This window comes from Sprattus sprattus (genome assembly GCF_963457725.1).
Source record: "Sprattus sprattus genome assembly, chromosome: 18".
Lineage (NCBI taxonomy): Eukaryota > Metazoa > Chordata > Actinopteri > Clupeiformes > Clupeidae > Sprattus > Sprattus sprattus.
The window spans coordinates 15,934,482-15,955,640 of NC_137916.1; the positions used below are offsets into that span (position 1 = coordinate 15,934,482).

The 21,159-nt window shown below is 45.3% G+C and overlaps 1 protein-coding gene across 2 annotated transcripts; it reads left to right on the forward strand.

Annotated features, from left to right (window-relative positions):
- Positions 1-1,767: 1,767 nt before the first annotated feature.
- Positions 1,768-20,758, forward strand: tmcc1a (transmembrane and coiled-coil domain family 1a; the record flags this gene model as incomplete). 2 transcript variants are annotated; one of them, XM_080855831.1, is made up of 5 exons in its annotated part: positions 1,768-2,028; positions 17,847-18,080; positions 18,520-19,208; positions 20,006-20,141; positions 20,302-20,758. In XM_080855831.1, the coding sequence occupies 5 exons, from the start codon at positions 1,768-1,770 to the stop codon at positions 20,611-20,613; spliced, it is 1,632 nt and encodes a 543-aa protein (XP_080711957.1). In that variant the 3' UTR covers positions 20,614-20,758. The 2 variants fall into 2 exon arrangements, with proteins under 2 accessions (XP_080711957.1, XP_080711958.1); XM_080855832.1 differs by lacking the exon at positions 1,768-2,028 and adding an exon at positions 12,826-12,900.
- Positions 20,759-21,159: the final 401 nt, after the last annotated feature.

Sequence of the window (21,159 nt, forward strand, 5' to 3'; positions counted from 1 at the left end):
GCAGCTTTGTCCTCCACAGGCCTCTAAAAGAGGATTTAGTTGTTAATATTTTAAAACTCCACAGTCAATCAAGAGACCATCCTCTTCCCCCACTCCCCTCCCCCATGTCATGCCACTGTCTGTGTTATCGCATGAAAATGAAAACGCTGTGGGGGGATTAGGTTTACCATCTCATCAGGTGCACTTGTAGGAGGCCCACGTTGTGTGTGTGTGTGTGTGTGTGTGTGTGTGTGTGTGTGTGTGTGTGTGTGTGTGGCCTTGCGCACATGTTTTCATATTTTTGTCCATGTTTTTATGAGACCTTCACATGAAATTATTTTAAAATTAGGTACTTCATAGTGAATGAGACAGCATTACTATTGTACACACACAAACATGCCCGACACGCACACAAAAACACAAAACGAGTTCATTCCCAATGTTAAAACCCTGGAGTTTAATCTGGGAGGTTCTTATTGTTCACTGATGTTTGTCAGTACGTTGTGTAATAAGTTTGTTGAATAATGCCTCCCACTTCTCTCACACACACTCCATTTCTCTTTCTCTTCACAGGTGAAAGTTAATGCCCGGCTGATCTTGTTACAGACTGATGGTAGGTGGGTTTCGTTTCCTCTCTTTTTCTCCTCTCATCCTCGCCATGTTTTTATTGCCATGCCTGTCCCCCACACAGGCTCATGTGGTGTGAGAGAAGTGGGGCATGGGGCATATTCACTCCTCTTCTATCATTACATGTTTTATATGGATGCAGCCAGAGTAACCTGAACTGATCCTAAATCAGAGTTACATGTTTTATATGGATGTAGCCAAAGTCACCTGAACTGATCCTAAATCAGAGTTACAATGCTGAAAATATTGAATCTGCCTCATTTGGGGGAATAAGTATGTTAATTTAATATGTGTGTTCATAAATGCTCCCCAGGTGCTCAGTGTGGAGAGTGTGTTTGTTTTATCTGAGGGTTGTCTGTTTGTGAAGCTGAGTTAAGTGTCCAACCTGACCATCAGCTGCATGTTGTGTGTCCTCCCTGCGTGTCAGATAGGCGTGGCTCTGCAGGTGCATGTGTACTGGAGGCTTCTGACTGGCTGCTGATCATTCCATCCCTCCTGCGACCACCTGTGTTGTGACCGCTGCACTCACACACACACACACACTCCCTTTTTGCTTTTTTGTTTTCTCTTTTAGACACATACACACACATTCTTCCCATCTTACTCTCTCCCATACAAACACAAACACACACATACACACACGCGCGCACACACACACACACACACACACACACACACACACACACACACACACACACACACACACACACACACACACACACACACACACACACACACACACACACACACACACACAGACACACAGACACACACACACACACACACACACCTCTCTTTATGGTACGTTGCGGGGTTGATGGCCAGACACCAGCTTCCAATAAGGAGCTTGTCAAAGGCCCCCAGCCGTTCCCCTCCCCACCTTCCAAGCATGCCTTCTCCAAACTTTCCCACAATGCCCTGGGAGGCATGGGCGTGCTCCGACAGGGCCTGAGGCAGTTCCTGCAAAAGCCTCTGTCCCGCAGGCGCAACTCCCTTCCCCACCCTTCCTCTCCCTGCTCCTCCTCCTCCTCCTCCTCCTGTCCCTCTGGCTCCTCCGCCCCACGGCCCCCAGGCCTGGAGGAGCAGCTAGGGCTGTGTGACGCCTGCTCTGACAGTAACCCCCCTCCTGCAGTGACTCAGGCGTGTCTGGCAGTGTCCCCCATGAGGAAAGGGGCCAGCCTCCCGAACCACCGGCACAAGCCAGGAGCTCCCGCCACGGCCGCTGACATGACGGACGGTCCCCCTATGCAGAGGGGGAGCCCTCAGCACGGCAGGCGCCACTACACCATGAGTGCTATGTCCGCCTCACACGATGCACCTCAGCAGCGGAGATGTCGCCAACGCTCCTCCTCTACGGATGGCGGCGTCCCCATGGACACCTCTCTCAGCTCAGGGTACCAGTCTACGGAGGAGACAGAACGGGTGAGTGAGTGAGTGTGTGGTGGGGTTGCAGGCTTATGTGTGTGTGTGTGTGTCTGTGTGTGTGTGTGTGCGTGCGTGCGTGCGTGCGTGCGTGTGTGCGTGTGTGCGTGCGTGCGTGCGTGCGTGCGTGCGTGCGTGCGTGCGTGCGTACGTGCGTACGTGCGTACGTGCGTGCGTGTACAGATGGGTGATAAAGGCTACTTTTCCGAAGACACAAGTTTTCTCTGTATAAAGCTGTTGGAGTTGTATCACCACTAGATGGGGCAGTCAGCATATATACACTGGCAGACATGTGGACAGATATACACAGGCATCCCCTATGCACATTGAAGTATTTTAGTCAGACAGTCATAGTTCTGTACATTAGAGGATGCTAAAGATACCCCACTGTCTAGTGTGTGTGTGTGTATGTTTGTTATGTGTGTGTATTTTGTGCGTGCTACATGTGTTTTGGGTCGTATGTGTTTTGTGCTTCAAGGGAGTTGATTGCTGAGTATTGATTGCAGAAGGATGCTTGTGAGGTTGAAGGTCAGGAGGGTCCATCTAGTAGTCACGAACAATCCAAAGCATTAGAGGAAGCTTTTCAGTCTCCATAGTAACAGGAGGGGCAGCTGTTCTCAGGTCCTCCTTTCACCTTCTGGATAAAAACAGTTTGGAGTAAGAAACACCTCTCTTTGTGTATGTGTGTGTGTTTTGTTTGTTAGTTTACGTGTTGTTTGTTTGTGTCCAGTAGTGGGTTGCAAATAAGGGAGAGAATGAGAAAGACTTGAGAAGTCTTTTTACAGCAAGAGAGTAACTTTTCCCTTTCCCTCTTTCTCTTAGTCCCTCCCATCCCATGTTAGTCCCCTTCTCTCAGTCTCTCTCTCTCTCTCTTTGTTGGCTCCTCCCTCTCTTCCTCTTTCTTGTGCTGTCCCGCGGATCCTCTCTAGAGTTGAGATGTGTCAATAAGAGGCAGACTGAGCACACAGAGATGCCCAAGCGTGGCTCCTTTATGGGTCCCTGAATGTGTGTGTGTGTGTATGTGTGTGTGCATACAACAGAGAGTGTGATATTGGTGAATGCTTTAGGTAAATAAGTGTCTGAGTGTGTTTGTGAGTGTTTATGTGTGTGTGTATGTGTATGTGTGCATATCTGAAAGATTTGGAGGGGAAAAGGGGTTTGTGTAATGCAAAGTAGTTGAAAACTAATCGTGGTCAAGATGGTGCAACGGTTCAGCCTTCGCAGGCAATACTCCAAGGTAAGAGATGGAGAGCTTGTGTGTCAGCATTTGTGTGTGTGTGTGTGTGTTTGTGTGTGTCATGCTGAGGTTGTGTAGTGAGTTTTTAAAAAACATACTTTTGAGAAGGAATCATTATGCCAGTTTTATGTTTGATGTGTTGTGTTTGTTGAAAGGAGAAGAAATGCAAAGGTGCGACCCCATTCACTCTGTAGACAGTTCCACTCGTTCTATTGTGTGTGTGTGTGTGCGTGTGCGCGCGCGCGTGTGTGTGTGTGTGTAGAAAGAGATGTGTGTATATTTGTTAATTAGTAGTAGATCCATACGGCAGGCTCTTTAAGTTAAGAACACTTCACCTTGCTTGAAAAGAGGAGTGCTAGGAGGAGTCCACTCCTCCAATGCAGGTGACACACACACACAAACACACACACACACACAAACACACACGCACACACACACACACACACACACACACACACACACACACACACACACACACACACACACACACACACACACACACACACACACACATTTATACTCATACACACTTATAAATAAGGTAACACTTACAGATGTTTACAGAGTGTGTTTTGGGGAGCATCTTTGTGTTCCTTCTACTGTTACATTAGATCACAGTGTCCAATCCTACATGGAGTAGTCCTTTGTGCTTAGTCATGTATATTTTTCCTGTTATAGGCTAGGGATTCGTTTTTCTAATTGTAAATAGAGTACAATTTTAGTTTGCTTCTCTTGCTTTTTGCGTAGGCATAAGCCTACCATGGACATGATTGACAGTTACACTGGGGCGGCTGGGCCATGAAGAAAACATGTATGGCCCGGAACATATTCGCTTTCATGTGGTCCTGCAGTATATATGCATTTCAAATGGCAGTCTTTTTTAAATCAATCAGTAGGATTTGTTATTTGATTACCAAAACACTCCTAAGTGGCAGTTCTCGAGCACTACCTTGTCATTTTTGACATTATGTCCATTTGACAATCTTCTTAGAAACCTTAGACTCATGCTGTTACTACCAATCTGCTACTTTCTCATAGTAGCATCCAGGACAGACTGTATGTCCAGGTCAGGTCAACCTTTGGACTGCTATGCTAAGGTATTCAGCTGTTTATGAGTATATGTGTATGTGTGTATGTGCGCAAGCCTCCTCAGCAGTGCTGAGAAACACTTTGAATTAAAGTGAACAGTCTTTTCACGTAAAGAGAGAGACAAGGTCATAGCTAGCTTATGCAGTTGGTTATAGACTGTGTCTTGTGTGTGTTTGAATGCATTTATGTATGTATATTATGTGTGTGTTCGTGTGTGTGTGTGTGTGTGTGTGTGTGTGTGTGTGTGTGTGTGTGTGTGTGTTTGTGTGTGTGTGTGTGTGAGTGTGTGTGTGTGTGTGTGAGAGAGAGGTACTATGCTTTACTGTTATTTATTATTCTGTATTGATTGCACGTTGATAGGAGTTCTGCTGGCAGAATACAGAGTCGAACTCATTGGCTCCACACACACTTAATACACTACCCGAAAGCACACATTAATGTTGACTCAGATGTACGCACCTCTGTTGCCAGGGAGACCGGGCAGAAGCCCTCTCTTAGAGAAGGGCTGTGGGGAGGGGGGAGTGTATGGTTTGGAGGGGTAGAAGAGGAGAGAGAGAACAGATTGGATAGCAGACTGGTGAAAAACAGGACACTTTGTGGAGAGGTGGTGTAGCTGTTTGCACATGTGCATGTGTTAACAGTCTGACTCTGGAGTGGAGGATCTGTTTCCGTATTGCAGTGAGAGCCTTCTGCATCAACAAAAACGTGTAGCGGTTTCCTTAGCCCAGCACACAATGTTCATATCAGATGATTTAATGCTTCTGTACAGTAGAGACGGAACTGTGAATTGTTATTTCGTAAGTATTTCGAGTTGCAAAACATAGATGTGTCATTTGGTGAGGTTTTATGGGTGTGGATGAGTATGCAGCCTGTTGTTTCTAGTTTCCTGTTTCCTGCTTAGTTGTGGAGAACATTAGCTTGTTAGGCGTGTGAATGTGACTCAGTGGTTTCTACAGTGGTTTTACACAGTTCAGTTGGACGACTTCTCATGCAAGCTTAGATGATTTTAGAGTGGAGTGTGTCTGTGTGTGTATGTCTGCATATAGGGGCAGTGACGTGCAGTGAGGTTCGTGGCTGGTTAGGGACTGACTCTTTTTAAATCGGATTTACAAATATATAAACCCTAGAGTATCTTAAATCACCATTCAATTGTCAGCTTGCACATTGACTTCTGGTTGTTTTTCATATCAGCATTCTTTACACACACAAAGGTAAGGTACATACAGTTGGCAGCTGCTAGCTTGTGATGTACTCGTGTTAATATGTGTGAATACACTTATGAATATGAAGTCAAGTCATATTTATTATACAACACAGCTCATGCTGACCAAAGTGCTTTACAAGTAAACAGAAACAAAACAATAAATAAAAATAATTTAGTTAAAATATCTAAAACAGAAGCAACACTCTCAACTAAGCATCTATATACACATCAAAAAAACAAAAACACCTCTAACCGAAAGCAAATATACAAATGATCAACCAAAATCAGGGAGATCCAAAAGCTAAGGAATAAAAGTAGGTTTTGAGCCTGGACTTGGAAGGTGTCATTAGAGGGGGCTGATCTTATAGAGAGGGGATGCTGTTCCACATTCTAGGAGCTGCAACACCAAAAGCGCGGTCACCCCTGGATTTAAGCTTAGATTGGGGGACTGCCAGGAGCCCTAAATTAGACGACCTGAGGGGCCTGGCGGTGGAATAACGGGTTAAGAGGTCTGGATATAAGAAGGGGCCTGCCCATTCAGGGCTTTAAAAACAAACAGGAGCACCTTAAAATCAACCCTGAACCGCACTGGAAGCCAATGGAGAGAGGCCACGATAGGGGTAATAAGGTCTCTTTTCTGGGTACCGGTCAGGAGCCTTGCAGCAGCGTTTTGGACTAGTTGTAGGCGGGAGAGTGACGAATGGCTGATTCCCGTATACAAGGAATTTTCAGTAGTCTAGCCGAGAGGATATGAAGCCGTGGATGACCTTCTCAAGATCTTTGAGTGACAGGAAAGACTTGATTTTGGCAATGGTGCGGAGTTGATAGAAGCTGGCCTTGACTACTGAATTGACCTGTTTGTCAAATTTAAAAGCCGAATCGAATATTACACCAAGGTTTTTGATTTGGGGCTCCACCAGAATAGACAGATTGCCTAGGCTGCTGGTGGTCAGTTTGATGGAGACAGGGGGGCCGAATAATATAACTTCAGACTTCTTCTCATTTAATTGTAGGAAATGTTGTGCCATCCAACACTTGATGTCCTCAAGGCAGTCCAAGAGACTGTTTAGATTTTGCCAGTCGTTAGGTTTAAGGGGGAGATAAAGCTGTATGACATCTCCATAGCAATGGAAAGAGATGTTGTGCTTTTGAATAATTTGACCAAGGGGGAGCATGTAAGTAGAAAACAGGATGGGACCTAGGATGGAACCCTGTGGGACCCCGCAGGAAAGACTAGCAGATGAGGAGGAACAATTACCTATATTCACAGCAAAACTTCTATTGGTGAGGTAGGATGAGAACCATCTTAAGGCAATACCACTAACTTCAACCCCGCACTGGAGACGGTCAATTAAAATGTTGCGATCCACTGTGTCAAAAGCTGCACTGAGGTCAAGAAGTCACCAGAGTCAACAGAGAGGAGCAGGTCATTTGATACTTTTAACAAGGCAGACTCTGTGCTATGATGAGCCCTAAAACCAGACTGAAATCTTTCTAGTATGTTATTTTGGTGTCAGGGAAATAAACCCTTAACCTAGGACTGTATTCTTTGCCTCAGTATTAAGACTCACACAACCAAGAATATAGTTAATAACAGACGTTTACTCTGGGCCCCAGAGGAATGACCTGCTTGAATCTCTTCAAACAAGGCACTGGCCTCTCCTTCAAAATGCCTGTTCTTTATTCAAAATAATATTCACACAGATTTCAGAACATGAAACCCCTCCCAGGTCCTTTGTTCATTAACTTCTTCGTTCCAGTCAGTACCAGGTTCCAAGACAATAAATCAGTTTAACCTAAACATTCATGACATCTGAGTGAAACATCCCCAATGGGCCTCTCTAAAGCCAGACAGTCTTTCCTCTCAACAGTAACACAGACAAAGCATAAGAAATGCATTTAATTATAATTATAATAATAAAACATATCATGATAATACCTATGTAGAATATTTCTTTCACAAAGTGGGCCATCAATTGGCAGAGAATGACTCTTTCATACTCTTTCATACAAAGTTGCACAGGCACCCTGAGGGTTTCTACCTTTTTCCATTATAATATTAAGAGATCAATCGAGGAGACTATAACATCAGCTAGATAACTAGCTATCATTCCATGCAAATTGAACTCTTTCATTTAAATCGTTTAAGGTTATTATCCTACGTGTCCTTAGCTAGCTAATTGGCTAGCATAGCAACTAGATATCCATAGCAACAAGGAAACACAATTTTATCTGCAATTTAAGTTTAATTTCTCAAAATCAGTTCGCCAATAAAAAGCAGTCTTGGGTTTCAAAGTGATCACAACCACTTGTGTGATATTAAATGGCTTCACATAGACATTAAACAATCCTAAGAGAAATAATGGGAAATCAACGGAGCAAGGGCTGATATCAATGGAATGTTAGCGAATGTGGGGTGAGAAGCCGGATTGTGAGGGATTGCGCAATTTAATCGATTTTGATAATAAAAATGCTTGAAATGATTGGAATCATGCAAAAATGACATTTATAGCACAGATCAGTAGAGAAAAATGTATATTTATTTTATCTTTATTTGTTTTTTTACTTCTCATGATGACCGCACGTCGCTGTATAGGGGCACATAGTTGTAGTCTCTCTGAAGTTAATTTCACACTGTGATGAAACAGACATCCATATTCATAACCAATTATTTATTCTGCAAGCACCCTTTTGCATGGCAGCAAATATTAATATTCAAATATCACAAGCGTGAGAGGGACTAGGCTACACACACACACACACACACACACACACAAAGAGAGATGTTTCTTATATTATTCTACTAGCATCATTCTACACTTCCTCTTCCCCGAATATTCCTCAGAATAACCAAGTCCAACAAGTCCGTCATCGGGGTCAATAAACCAAAGAATGAGTGAATCGCTTTCGTTTGTGTAGAAGGAGATGAATAGAAAGAGAGAAAAAAGGAAGGAAAGGAGGAACAGTGTGTTATTGCCTTGTGTTGTGTCACATCAGCCATACTTTTAAGGTTTTGTGGATGTTGAGCAACCTTGACATCTACACACAGTTCTGAGACACGCTCACGTGTGCACGCCCCAGCAGCAGCCACAGACATGCCCCCTGACCCAGTCACACTTGGCACAGCACGCTCTCACCATCTGGCCCGGGTCAGAGCTGTTCTTTTCCCTCCATGATTCACTTCCTCTCTCCCCATCACAGTATCTCTGGAGGATCCTCAGTCTTCACTGCCTAGCCTGTGCATTGTGTTTTTTATAATCTATTAATTTCGGTGGCAATAGTCATTGCACTTGTCAGTGAATGATGGAAGAATGTTTGAAACCATATGTACTGTATGTATATGTAGGCATGCATGTGCGTCTGTCTATGCTGGTAAATGGTCTCCTTTAGTCTCTTTCTGGTGGCCATCTAATCCGTATTGAGTGGAATCAATTGATCTTATGCTTGCCACAAAAGAAACAGAGCAAAACTGTGAGTGTACACTATGTTCTAGTGTGCACATGTCTGTCCACCTCTTGTAACCCATCAACCACATATGACCTCATTTTAAAAGGATGTAGATTATGAGAACTTCTCACATGACTGACACCCCCACTGTGTTGCCACTCTCCCTCACTCTTTCTCAACCACAAAAGCTGAACGTCGACCCTTTTTTCTGGTCATCTTGGGCACATCATATATGCCTGTGTGTTTCCTTTGTCGGTGACTGCACACAACCTTATCCTATGTGGGGGAAGCTTTGCTGTTTGTTTTCGCAGCAGGGTTACTTGCTGGGTGCCTCAGAGGCCTTGCTGCAGGATGAAGGCCGCATGGCAGGACTGTGGGTAACAGGCTTGTCTAAATTACCCATCAGTCTGTTGTTAGTCTAGGACCCGAGAGTTAGCATAATCAATTGACTCAGTGTGTATTTCAATGTGTGAAGATTCCCCTGTAGACACTTGTGGTTGTCTGACTTTAAGGCGCATTCTAGTTTGCCCTGAAGTCAACAGCAGATTCTGTTCTGTGGAATTTGCTTAAAGAAAAAGCCTAGGGCGAAATCAAGGCAAAGAAAATGAAAAATGAAAAAAGAACAGCCGGGCAATGGTACAGGAAATTGTCAGACAACAGACAGACAGTGAGGAATGGGGAATTAGAAAGAGGAAAGAAATATGTTTTAGGCTGATAAACGTTGGCTTGTGGGTTGGGAGGAGTGGGGGTGGTTGCCTGTGCGACTGTGTGTTTGCCTGCTTCGTTTGTTATCGGTGAGCAGCATTTGCTGGCCTCTAACTCCCACTAGTGGAAAGTTTATGTCTTGTCACAAAACCTACAGCCTGTTCAGATTTCACCCAGAGCCCCCCTCTGTCATTCCCAACCCAGTGGCTCTGATTAGCCCTTCTGTTATTCTCATACTTGCAGTCACCCTCTCCCTGCCAGTCTGGGATGCAACTGCAAATGCAGATTCATAGATAAACACTTTACATAGAGGGTAGCGTGCAACTAGGGGTGTGTTAATGAGAAATTGTGATGACATTTGCAACAAAACTTTAATCATTGAGTGTGCATGTGATCTTAAGATCAATGAAGGTTTATGTATAAGAGTCTTTTTGTGCCTTTAACATTGTGTCTCTGTCATCAACAGCCGGTGTCAGGGCATGTCAGAGCAGTGGTCCCTCTCACACATTTATTTGGCACAGATTCAACAGCTACTTTCATCCAATCCGTCGATTGCAAAACAGTAGATTGCATCCCTGCCCAGCAGGATTGAATGAAGTGAGGTAAAATGTAAAATGTCGGTATGGGAGCAATGAAAAGAAAATTCTGGATTTCATGTTGTATGCAGTGAGGGCAATGCTAGGAATCGGCAGAATGGCAGATCATAAACGAATCAAAATAATACTTCATGAGAAAAATTTAAATTCAGATAGCTGAATGCTGCTTTTGTGGCTGCGCCTAAGATCCTTTAAGTAGTGGGGATGACCTGAGCCTGCTTAAATGTAGTGAGGTAAGTCCCCAAAGTCAGTGAAGCATTCATCATGAGTATGATGAAAGGCACATGTATGAGTGAGATGGCTTTAAGGACATTAGAGGGTCCCGAGGACACACACACTCACTGAATTTAGCACAGCTACCATTTATACCTGGCTGGACCCTGTAAGCTGTTAGGGCTAGGAGCTCTCTCTGGGTTTTAAGTCAGGGCTTGGCCTGTGGGCCGATGCCTGCCCCCTCTGTGCTGGGGAGAGGGAGAGGGAGAGGCCGGTAAACCAGCAGCCATGCGTGCTCTCTCCGACTCTGAGTTGAATACACGTGAGCTGCTCTGGCCTTTCGGTTGGGCTTGACATGTGTCCACGTTTTTATTGTTTACATGTGCATGTGGTGAGAGAGGCAAGGGGATGCACTTGCAATCATGCATGGATCTATCTATTAATCATGTCTTTCCCAGATTACATAATTCCTTTATCAATGCTGGAATTACTCTGTGAATGGAGAAAATGTTTCTGGTGTGAGAGTGTTCTTGCTTTCACCTTTAGGCCAGAGTAGATTGCCAGCATCACTTATGCAAGTGTGAACTCTGATAACCCCTAAAGGTGTGTGCATGATTGCCATGGAGTAAACCCTACCTACCTGAACAAACCTAAAACACATGATGGGCACATACAAAAGAAAAAAAAGAATGGCATGACTTAGCTGCAGGTCTTTTTGAGGCATACTTGTGATATTGTGACATAATAACAGGGGCAAGCAAAGTATCCTTATCCTGTTGACGCACAATGTTCTTGTATTTTAATCTGTCCATGTGAAATCAAGTACAAAAGTACAGAGGGACAGGCTCTCTTTATTCTGAGAATACAGTGATTTCCTTGCTCCATTAGGAATATATGTTGAAACGACTTACTGTACTGTACTGTAATGTATATCATATTACATAAAGCATTATGCTCTACTTTCTCCATTGGGTTTGGTCCAGATAGTTTAGGAGGGATGTCACCTGCTGCTTGCTCCATTGAGTAGTTATTTTTCATACTCACACACACACTCATGCGGAATGTTCCGGTGTGTTCAGTCATGCCCCAGTGTGGAGATGAAAAGACATATGAGACAGTCAGCTGGTATTGTATGTGGGAGGGGCAGTGTCAGCTGGGAATGTTATGGAACCTCTCTGGAGTCCAGCTTTTGTGCCAGCTCACTCTGTTGGATTTGAGTCCGTCTCTCTCTCTGTCTCTCTCTCTCTCACACACTCTCTCTCTCTTTCTCTCTCTTACTCTCTTACTACACAACTGTGCCTGTATACAAAGGAGGTTTCACTGCTATAGTTATTGTGTAAGTGGACTGGTCACTATGTTCTCTGCTAAATGCTTTCATTTTAGCACATGGACTCAGTGTCTGTGGACAGATAATGGGGCACCATGTAATTTCTCTTCATAGAGAATTTCACAAAGCACAGGCTGAGTGACGCTTGTTCTTATGTAAGTCACCTTTCCCCTAAACACCCCCAGCTCGCTTCTATAGAGCAGCTTTGGCAGCTCCTGCCTATGCACCCCACACCCTCCACCCCGTCCTGTCCCGCTTCAATACTCCCATTAATTGGTCTCACACACATAGGCCCACTATGGAGTCATATGACAATGTAATCTGGGCATGCTTTTCTGGTTCAGAGATGCAGTAATTGGTTCAGCTTCACTGTTACTGTGTGTGATCCCTTCTTTTTGCCTGGACTCTCATTTACCAACAACCCCAACGAATGTTTTTGTAAATAGCACTGCTGATTGGCAAACCCCAGTGCTGGTGACGAACTTGCAATTGGTTGGCTGAGAAGCCCTTGGTTTCCGATTGGTCTAGAGGGTCTTTGGGGTTTCGCCAATTGATTGGTTAAGCTGAGGAGTGCTTAATGTTGCTTTGCTGTGCCTCTGGCCCAGACATCGGGATTACAGAACAAACCCAGGGCCACCCCCTTCTTTCCCCCTTGGATTCTGTCTCTCTTTTGCTCTCTTTCTCTGTTTCTCACTCACTCACACACTCAGACATACACTCTCCGATGGAGCTTCTTTCTCAGATGAATCCAGCTGGACATCTCGCCAAGGTTGAGCGCCATGGACTTGAGCCTACACTGAACACATCTGAATCTCTGCATGCCGGCTACAGCCCTTCTCAGCTCTTCGCATCCATACCTCAAAGTCTGCGCAAGACTGTATTTTAATACTGATGTTAGAATTCAGTGTAGAGGATGCGTAAGTGCTTATGTTAGTTAGCTAGTGTGTGTGTGTGTGTGTTGCTGGGATACAGCTTCCTCATGCTCTCTCCAATGGAGGTCATCCTGAACCTGGTAACTCCTGAGTCCTCGCCATCCAACTCTCCTACAAACACTGTGAGTGCATCACCTGTATTGAGTGTGTATGTTTGTGGGTGTGTACGTGTGTGAATGTGTGTGTGTATGTTTGTGGATATGTACGTGTGAGTGTGTGTTTTCATATCTGAGTCAGTGAGTTTATATGGTGAATGAATTGATTATATAGAGTGAATGAATTGATTTCCATTTAGAGGTGAATTAGCTGTGTGTGAGAGAGAGAGAGAGAGAGAGAGAGAGAAGACAATAGGATAATTTTGCTACCTGAACTTTGTGTGCATCTGTACACAAAAGTGCATATGTTTGCTGGCTTTCTCAATGTGGATTTGTCAGTGTTGTACTTGGGCTTCTGTTTGGTTCAGTTTATGAGGACTTTGGCCCAGAGAATGTGGGTTAGGTTAGTTTGGTTCTTTTCAAAATACATCACATGGTCTTTTAAGTCCTCTCAACCAATGTAGGGCTACTGCTGAGCCCTGTATGGAGTTCACTGTGTGTGTGTGTGTGTGTGTGTGTGTGTGTGTGTGTGTGTGTGTGTGTGTGTGTGTGTGTGTGTGTGTGTGTGTGTGTGTGTGTGTGTGTGTGTGTGTGTGTGTGTGTGTGTGTGTGTGTGTGTGTGTGTGTGTGTGTGTTAGTAAGTGGGTGTTTATTTCACGCGTAGTTGCATGCAAACCAACACAGAGAGTTATGTAATTGTCCATGGATGGTGAATGAGACCATTGTGAGAGTTCGCCTGAGACCCCTTAAAGGAACAAAAAAGCGGATTTCCATGAAAAACTGCCCTTTGTCTGAGCACTGGGAGCTTAGTCTAGAGAGAGGGAGAGGAGGGAGCGATGGAGGCGAAGAGAGGGAAGCAGAGAAACTGAGGGAGGGAAAGAAGGAAGGGAGGAAACTGGTCAAAAGAGAGGAAGGGATGAAGGAGGGGGGTCTGTTATGCACAAACTCTTTGGGCTACTGGGGGGTTTGACTCTAGGGCCACTTCGCACCTCCAAGCTTCGTTAGGTAGGAGTGCCCTTTGCCAGTGACAGACAAGCAGCATCAACTCATAATCTGCTCTCTTTTGAGTTCTGTGATATGGGTCATCCATAATTAATGATTTGTGTATTTTTCACAAGTCACACTTTGAGTGAGAGTTCCAGATGAATGCTGATTGATTCCTTACCTAACCAAGACTAAATATTTTCTCCCTTTCGGTCTCAGACACACACACACACACACTGGTTTATCAGACTGTGCTCTCATGTTGTTGTATAAAAGATTTCAGTTCTCTCTCTGTCTCTCACTCGTTCTCTCTCTCTCTCTCACTCTCTCTTTCTGTCTCTCTGTTCTTGCAGTAATCAGGCTTGTGTAATGGATTTTCTATGGCATTTAAATCCATCTATCAAACTGGACCAGTGTCTGTGTGAGAGGCAAGCAGTAGAAGAGAGTGGAGAAGTAAAAAGGCCTGTCCATTTCTGCTTGTGTAAATTAATACAGGCCATTTATTCCACTTTTATTGTCAAGCCCACACACATCTTCTCCAAAAATATGCTAATTTGATCAAGCTCATCCATCTAGCTAAGTGTCCTTGTGATGAAAGTGAAGTGAAAGTGAAAGTCCTCTCTATGGCAGAGGTGGTGTAGACACACACACTCTGAAATTAACCTCTGCATTTAACCCATCCAGGGAAGTGACACACACACAGAGTGAAGTGAGGTCACCCTACGGTTCCCGGCCTGAAACCCTAACCGGCGGTGGCATGTCTGAGAGGCTTGGTGTGTAGCTTTTGTGTGGCACTAAGATGCTGGAATGACAAGCTCCATTAAATATCAGTGACCCCTGACCTCGGAGTGTTGCATGGGTGTGTTACCTTAGTTGACCTCAGAGCTGCGGGCTGGCTAGGCTCTGGGACACACTGTCACCTGTCAGAAAAAAACAAAAGAGCTTGTCTTACTTAAAAAAAAACACATTATTTACATGAAAAACATCTGCTTTAATGGATTGTCACATCATTTAGTTTGTATAGGGCCTCACAAGTCCTCTTAATATTACTACATCGTTCTTCTTCATGCATCTCTCTGATCAGGTGTGAGATGGTGAGGGTAATATGTGTAAATATGAGAAAGTGACCTTAAGGTCCAAAGAGATGTCACGCTGCTCTCGTGGCTTGTAAGCCTGTTATGCTGTCTGTGATCTGTTTGGTGTTGGGCCTGATTAAATGCTTTATGGTACACTTAATTCCAAGCTGAGTATACAGTATGTACATTCACACCAGTCCTGCACACCCCATGTTTGCCTTAGATTCTCAACCTCCTACTCATATAATGCTGGTTATTACGTGTGCAGTATGACTAGGATAATTTACTGTAAAGAATTAGCACATATCTAAAGGGACTATTATTAGCCCTTAGCCTTGAGTCTTTGCTGTTCTAGTGAGTGTGTGTCTGTGTTTGTGTTAGTGTGTGTCAAATATCAGCAGGCTTACACAGAGATTCTTGTAAGCAGGCTTAAAGACTTAAATTATTTAGAATATAAATATGTTTTGACCTGCCTCTCCCTCTTTCTCTCCATTGCGGTTAGGTGTATGTGTTAGATAATTAAAGGACTTCTTTGAACACAGCTTCTTAGTTAGACTAAATGACACTCCTGTCCTCCTGTCAACTTATCCAGTTTCAGAACCCCTTACCCATATGAACACACACACACACACACAACACACTTATGTGGACTCATGTTCACATAGGAATTAGTTTCACCTGTCTGGCTCAGGTGTTCTGTTGGCCTGTTCCTAGAATTGTCCCTTCTTGCATATAATTGTGTTTGTGACTGTATTACTTGGGGTGAGTCCCAGTCAGAGGGATGTTTTGATTGTGTTGTTCCCAGGGAATGCGTTCACTACTGCTCCTGTCTCCAGCTCATAGATTCTCGTTTTTAGTAGAGCACAATTAGCACCACTGTTCGTGAAGCATTAACATTACCCCCAGTATGGCCTCTATCCCACAACGAAGTCTATATCTCCAGAGAGAGAGAGAGAGAGAGAGAGAGAGAGAGAGAGAGAGAGAGAGAGAGAGAGAGAGAGAGAGAGAGAAATTGGTCCTCTGTGCGACTTCAGAGGCTATTCCCTTTAGTTCTCCAACTGCATAGTACGCATGCTGATCATGTTTTATCCTCATCAGGTGTAAATGCGCGCGGCGCTCGTGATCTTTGAACCCCTCTCTCCAGTTGTAAAATGTCAAAGATAATTTGTGGGGAAATCCCCAGTTGGAGCCCTTGATATGTATGAATGTCTTCAAGGTGAATTTTCTCAAATTCATGACAGATACTAGTCCATTGAAATGTAAATGTATGTGTCTGTGCGTGTGTAGGAGAGTGCGCCAAAGTGGAACCGGATTTACTCATTCCGCCCTCCCCGCTTAAGCCCGATATACACAATGGTAGGCTAAACTGTTACTACAATTGCATTATGTTGATGATTCTCACAACAGCCCTACTAAGGGAAAAACAAAAGTTACCTAAGTTCTAGGCTACGTTCAAAGTAAATTATAAATTGGTTGTGTCTGCTGTCTGTCGGATAGCTCATTGTCAGTGTAAGGCCACCTGCCGTTTTCTAAACATGCTTGACGGGCAGAGGATGATGTCATCCTGTAAATAACCGGGTGGGGGAGTGCCCGCGCTCCAGGCGGAGTTTTAAGATAGTTTCAGGAACGACTCCGCTTTTAAAAACAAGTTTGGGAGGTTTAGGAGCGCTACCGGCTCTTTTTGTTAAACAGAAATTCCAAGGACACACACGCGGATTATAAGAGATTCCGCAGCTAACCAGATGAAACTCCGTGCCACCGACAGACACACTGGAGAATGCATTGGGAGAAGGTTCTTCGCTTAAAGAATGGAAAGGTGAGACCAATTAGTTGCGCCTCTCATCTCAATCCTGGTTTAGTGTAGATGTGACTACGTGTATACCAAAAGTAGGCTATTCTATGGACGTTTTTCATTTAGTTGTAGGCTATCGCGTAGTCCTGTACTGCATGTTATGCGTCCTGTGGTCCCCACTCAGTCAACCGCGTGATCGCGTAACTGTCTAAAGTTCGGTGGCAAGTTCAGGATGTGGTAGTTAATGTGCCCATCAATGCTTACAGCGTGGTTAGTAATTGGTGTTTTTCGTGTTATTTTCCGGTCATTATTACCACACCAGGATAGCGCGTACATATTTGTTCTTACTCAATATTGTTCTGCCAACCAAATTCATACCATTTCAATCAGTCATCGCGTAGGGGTAATGTGAGTGTTTGCGATTGTTGGACTGAGAGCCTATGTCCGGATGTGTGTCACCACCCAAGCCACCCGAAAGAGATCGGGTCATACTGGAGTGGATTATACCATCTATATTTACTCTCAATTTGGATTACGTGGAATCTAATTCAGGGTAGTTTTTTCATGTGACAAGAGAGTCTTCCGCTGCACCGATGCTTTGTGGCAGTTTTACTGTAACGTCAGTTGTCCTGTGTGGTTTAAAGTCACTTCACCAATCGTTAGATGTCTGTATGTAGTCACAACCAAGCCATTACATGCATGGCTAATAGTTTAACCAAGTCCTGAGGATCCAATAGGGAGAAACCTGATTTTGAACTATTAAGGAAAGGGTTTCTGATTTACACACTGGCTCTCTTTGTCCTAGTTCCAGCTAAGAGCACAACTTCTTAAGTTTGAGACTCTGTGTGTGTGTGTTTGTGCGTGTGTGTCTCTGTGGGTAATATGCTGACTCGGTACATCAGTTGACGTGAATGTCTAACCACAGACTGCAGAAGAAAAGTCTTGCTTCATCAAGGCTCGACTAAAAGGGAGAATGTTTTTTACGGAACTCCCTTTTACATGTTCTCTTTTTTTCTATTTCTTTTGCCATCTGTTCCCTACACCCTTCCTCCATCTCTCCCTCCTCTGTCTCTTCCTCATATCTTGCTCTTGCCCTTTCTGACTCTCTCTCCCTTCCTTAGATCGAGAGGTTGGATGGGGGTGTTCAGGCGGCCCTTGCGGGTGCAGGCGAGATCTCAGATGAGGCTCTCGACCCTCAGCGCATGCGGCAGGTGATCGCGCAGCTGCAGCAGAAGATCCTGAAACTCACCGAGCAGCTGCGCATCGAGCAGACGATACGCGATGAAAATGTGGCAGAGTACCTCAAGCTGGCCAACAACAGTAGCGACAAGCAACAGAGCGTGCGCATCAAGCAGGTGAGTCAGTTCTTCAGACGCCAAGGTGAAGAGAGGTGCTTGAGTAGAAGCAACCAACAGCCTGAGTCAGTTAATCTGTGGACAGTTAATCTGTATCAGTTATGGCCCTCTGCTTACCCCATCCACTTTTGACCCCCATCTATTGGTCTTTTCTTCCCCAACATTCATCTAGTCTACACTCCCAAAGCTTCATATTTGGTTGTGTTCATGGTCTGCCAGGCCATGGGACAAATTCACCTAGTGTCTGTGCTCATTATCTCATGTGTAAGATGACTACTGAGCTACTATAATGATGACCGGACTATTATTATGACTTTGCAGCTCAGTGCCATTTTCTGTGTGCGGTTTTACTGATATACCTGTATTATCTTTGGGACATGCACAGCTGACCACACAGGGTTCACGTGAGATGTGTGTTTGTGTGATGCGCTCCTTGCAGGTGTTTGAGAAGAAAAACCAGAAGTCTGCCGGAAGCATTGCTCAGCTGCAGAGGAAGCTGGAGCACTACCACCGGCGTCTGCGCGAGGCAGAGCAGGGCGGGGCCTTGGCCGAGGGCGCCGCGCGGCATCCCAAGGCGGTGCTGCGCGACATGCAGCAGGGCCTGCGAGACGTGGGGGCCCGCGTGTCCGAGTTCAGCGAGGGAGTGGTGGACAGCGTGCGCGGCGGCATCTCCAGCATACAACAAGTCACCCACCAGGCGGCCGCCAAGCCCCGCGAGATCGCAACCCTCCTGCTGGCCTCCCGCAACCGCACCGGAAGCACCGACAACCTCCACCAGCTGAAGGAGGCCGGGGTGGATATCGAAACCAACGGTGAAGATGGCGTGCTGGGTGGCAGTGGGCGCTTTCAAGCAAGCCCAAAGTATGGCAGCGAGGAAGACTGCTCAAGTGGCACCTCAGGCTCGGCTGGGGCCAACAGCACCACCGGGGGAGCTCCGGGGGGCCCTCCTAGTTCCAAGGGAAACACTTTGGAGCGGGGCCAAAACGGTAGCTTTGACATGCTGTTGCAGGAGGTGCAGGAGTTGAGGGAGGCACAGGGCAGAATGGAGGAGGCGCTGGAGGGGCTGAAGAGCCACTACACCCGAGACTACACGCTCATAATGCAGGGGCTCCAGGAGGAGAGGTTCAGGTACATACTGGCACACACACACACACACACACACACACACACACACGAGCATGAGCATACACACCCATAATACATGCCCTTCAAAGTGACACAGGTTAAGGTACACAGAAACATCCATACAAAAATATTACTTGCTTAGTTTGCAAGCATTCATATAGAGCGAAGGATGACCTATACGTCCAAACACACACAACACACACACACACACGTTACGGGCTGGATAAATGTTGCCAAATCAACATTTTTCTGCCTAAAATGGCCTCAAGGCTCTTGTTTTTCCAGCTAAAAATAAATGTCTGAGTCCCAGTGAGCAGCGAATGAACTTGGTGCACATCTTTCTGGCACACAAGGACATCTAGAGAGGTATCCCAAAAGCATATTTTATTCTGGACTAATTTGAGAATGTTTTGCTTGTAAATAAGCATGCATATGTTGCGCGTGGGAAGATTGTTGAGCTTGGGAAAATAAAAGTCTTTGTGAGCGTATGTCTAGGGTTGTCCTTCAACTTGTGTTAAACAGTGACTCGTGAGCAGGTCAGATGAGACACTGATATCACTTTACACCTCAAGTTGACCCACACTCCAACTCCCCCCCCCCCCCCCCCCCCCCTCCCCCAACTGACACTTTTTTCTCTCTGTTTCTTTCACACTTCAAGACCTATGTAATTAAATGCGGTGTTAAGGAATCTCTGATAACCATCTCTAGGAAATGTCCCTTATTCTCACGTTACTCACTCTGTTCGTCCGTGTGTGTGTGTGTGTGTGTGTGTGTGTGTGTGTGTGTGTTTGTGTGTATAGGTGTGAGCGACTTGAGGAGCAGTTGAATGACCTGACAGAACTCCATCAGAACGAGATCTTAAACCTGAAACAGGAGCTGGCCAGCATGGAGGAGAAGATTGCTTATCAGTCCAATGAGAGAGCCAGAGACATACAGGTACACACATTAACAAACCTGTGCCTGCACACTTTTGCTTACACATATCCCTGCTATGCGATGAGTTTCAGAAGATTTATGTTTCTGTTTCATGTAAGTGATCTGACAATGAATTTATAAGCTCTCAACTCAAGGTGCTGTGCTCTGTGTTGTCCTGCAGGAGGCGCTGGAGGCCTGTCAGACGCGGGTGTCTAAGATGGAGCTGCAGCAGCAGCAGGTGGTGCAACTGGAGGGCCTGGAGAGTGGAGCGGCCGCACGCACCCTGCTGGGCAAGCTGATCAGCGTGCTGTTGGCCCTGATGGCAGTGCTGCTAGTGTTCGTGTCCGCCTTGGCCAACTGTGTGGTGCCGCTCATGAAGACTCGGGGACGATCCCTGTCCACCCTGCTCTTCCTCCTGCTCCTCGCCTTCCTCTGGAGAAACTGGGATGTGCTGGCTGGACAAACCCAGGCCCGTGTCTACATACCCAGTTGATGTTTGACCCACCTGACGGTCACGTTACAGCAGCCAGTCAGATGTTAGTGGTGGTCCTCTGACTGGCACCTCATTGGCCAGTGGTGGCCTTTATAGTGTCCACTTCTCTGTGAAGACACTGGACCTGAAGAAGACGGGGGCAGAGTGTTTTAGACCCATCTAGCTGAGTTTGCAAATCTGTTTACACCTGAAGGAGGCAAAACTAGTTTCCTCCTCTGGCACATGCAGTGTTTCACTGCTTATATTTTCTTAATTTAATGTAGATTTTACTTTCATTGTAATTATTCCTAATATAATTATTGTATTATTATTATTATTTTTATGATAATTTTATTCAGTTCAATGTAGCATGAAGCTTCTGTCAAACAAACATTTGAAAGGACATCTTATTCCTCAGTGCCTTACCGCCAGAGATGAATTTGATTGGCTGCCTTCGTGGGGAGTTGTGCCTTTCAGCTTTGACTGACAGCAATAGCTGACCTTCCTCCCTGTGTGCACTGCCTCTAAATATTGAGATGAGAGAGGGACCCTCTCTGGACTTTGCTT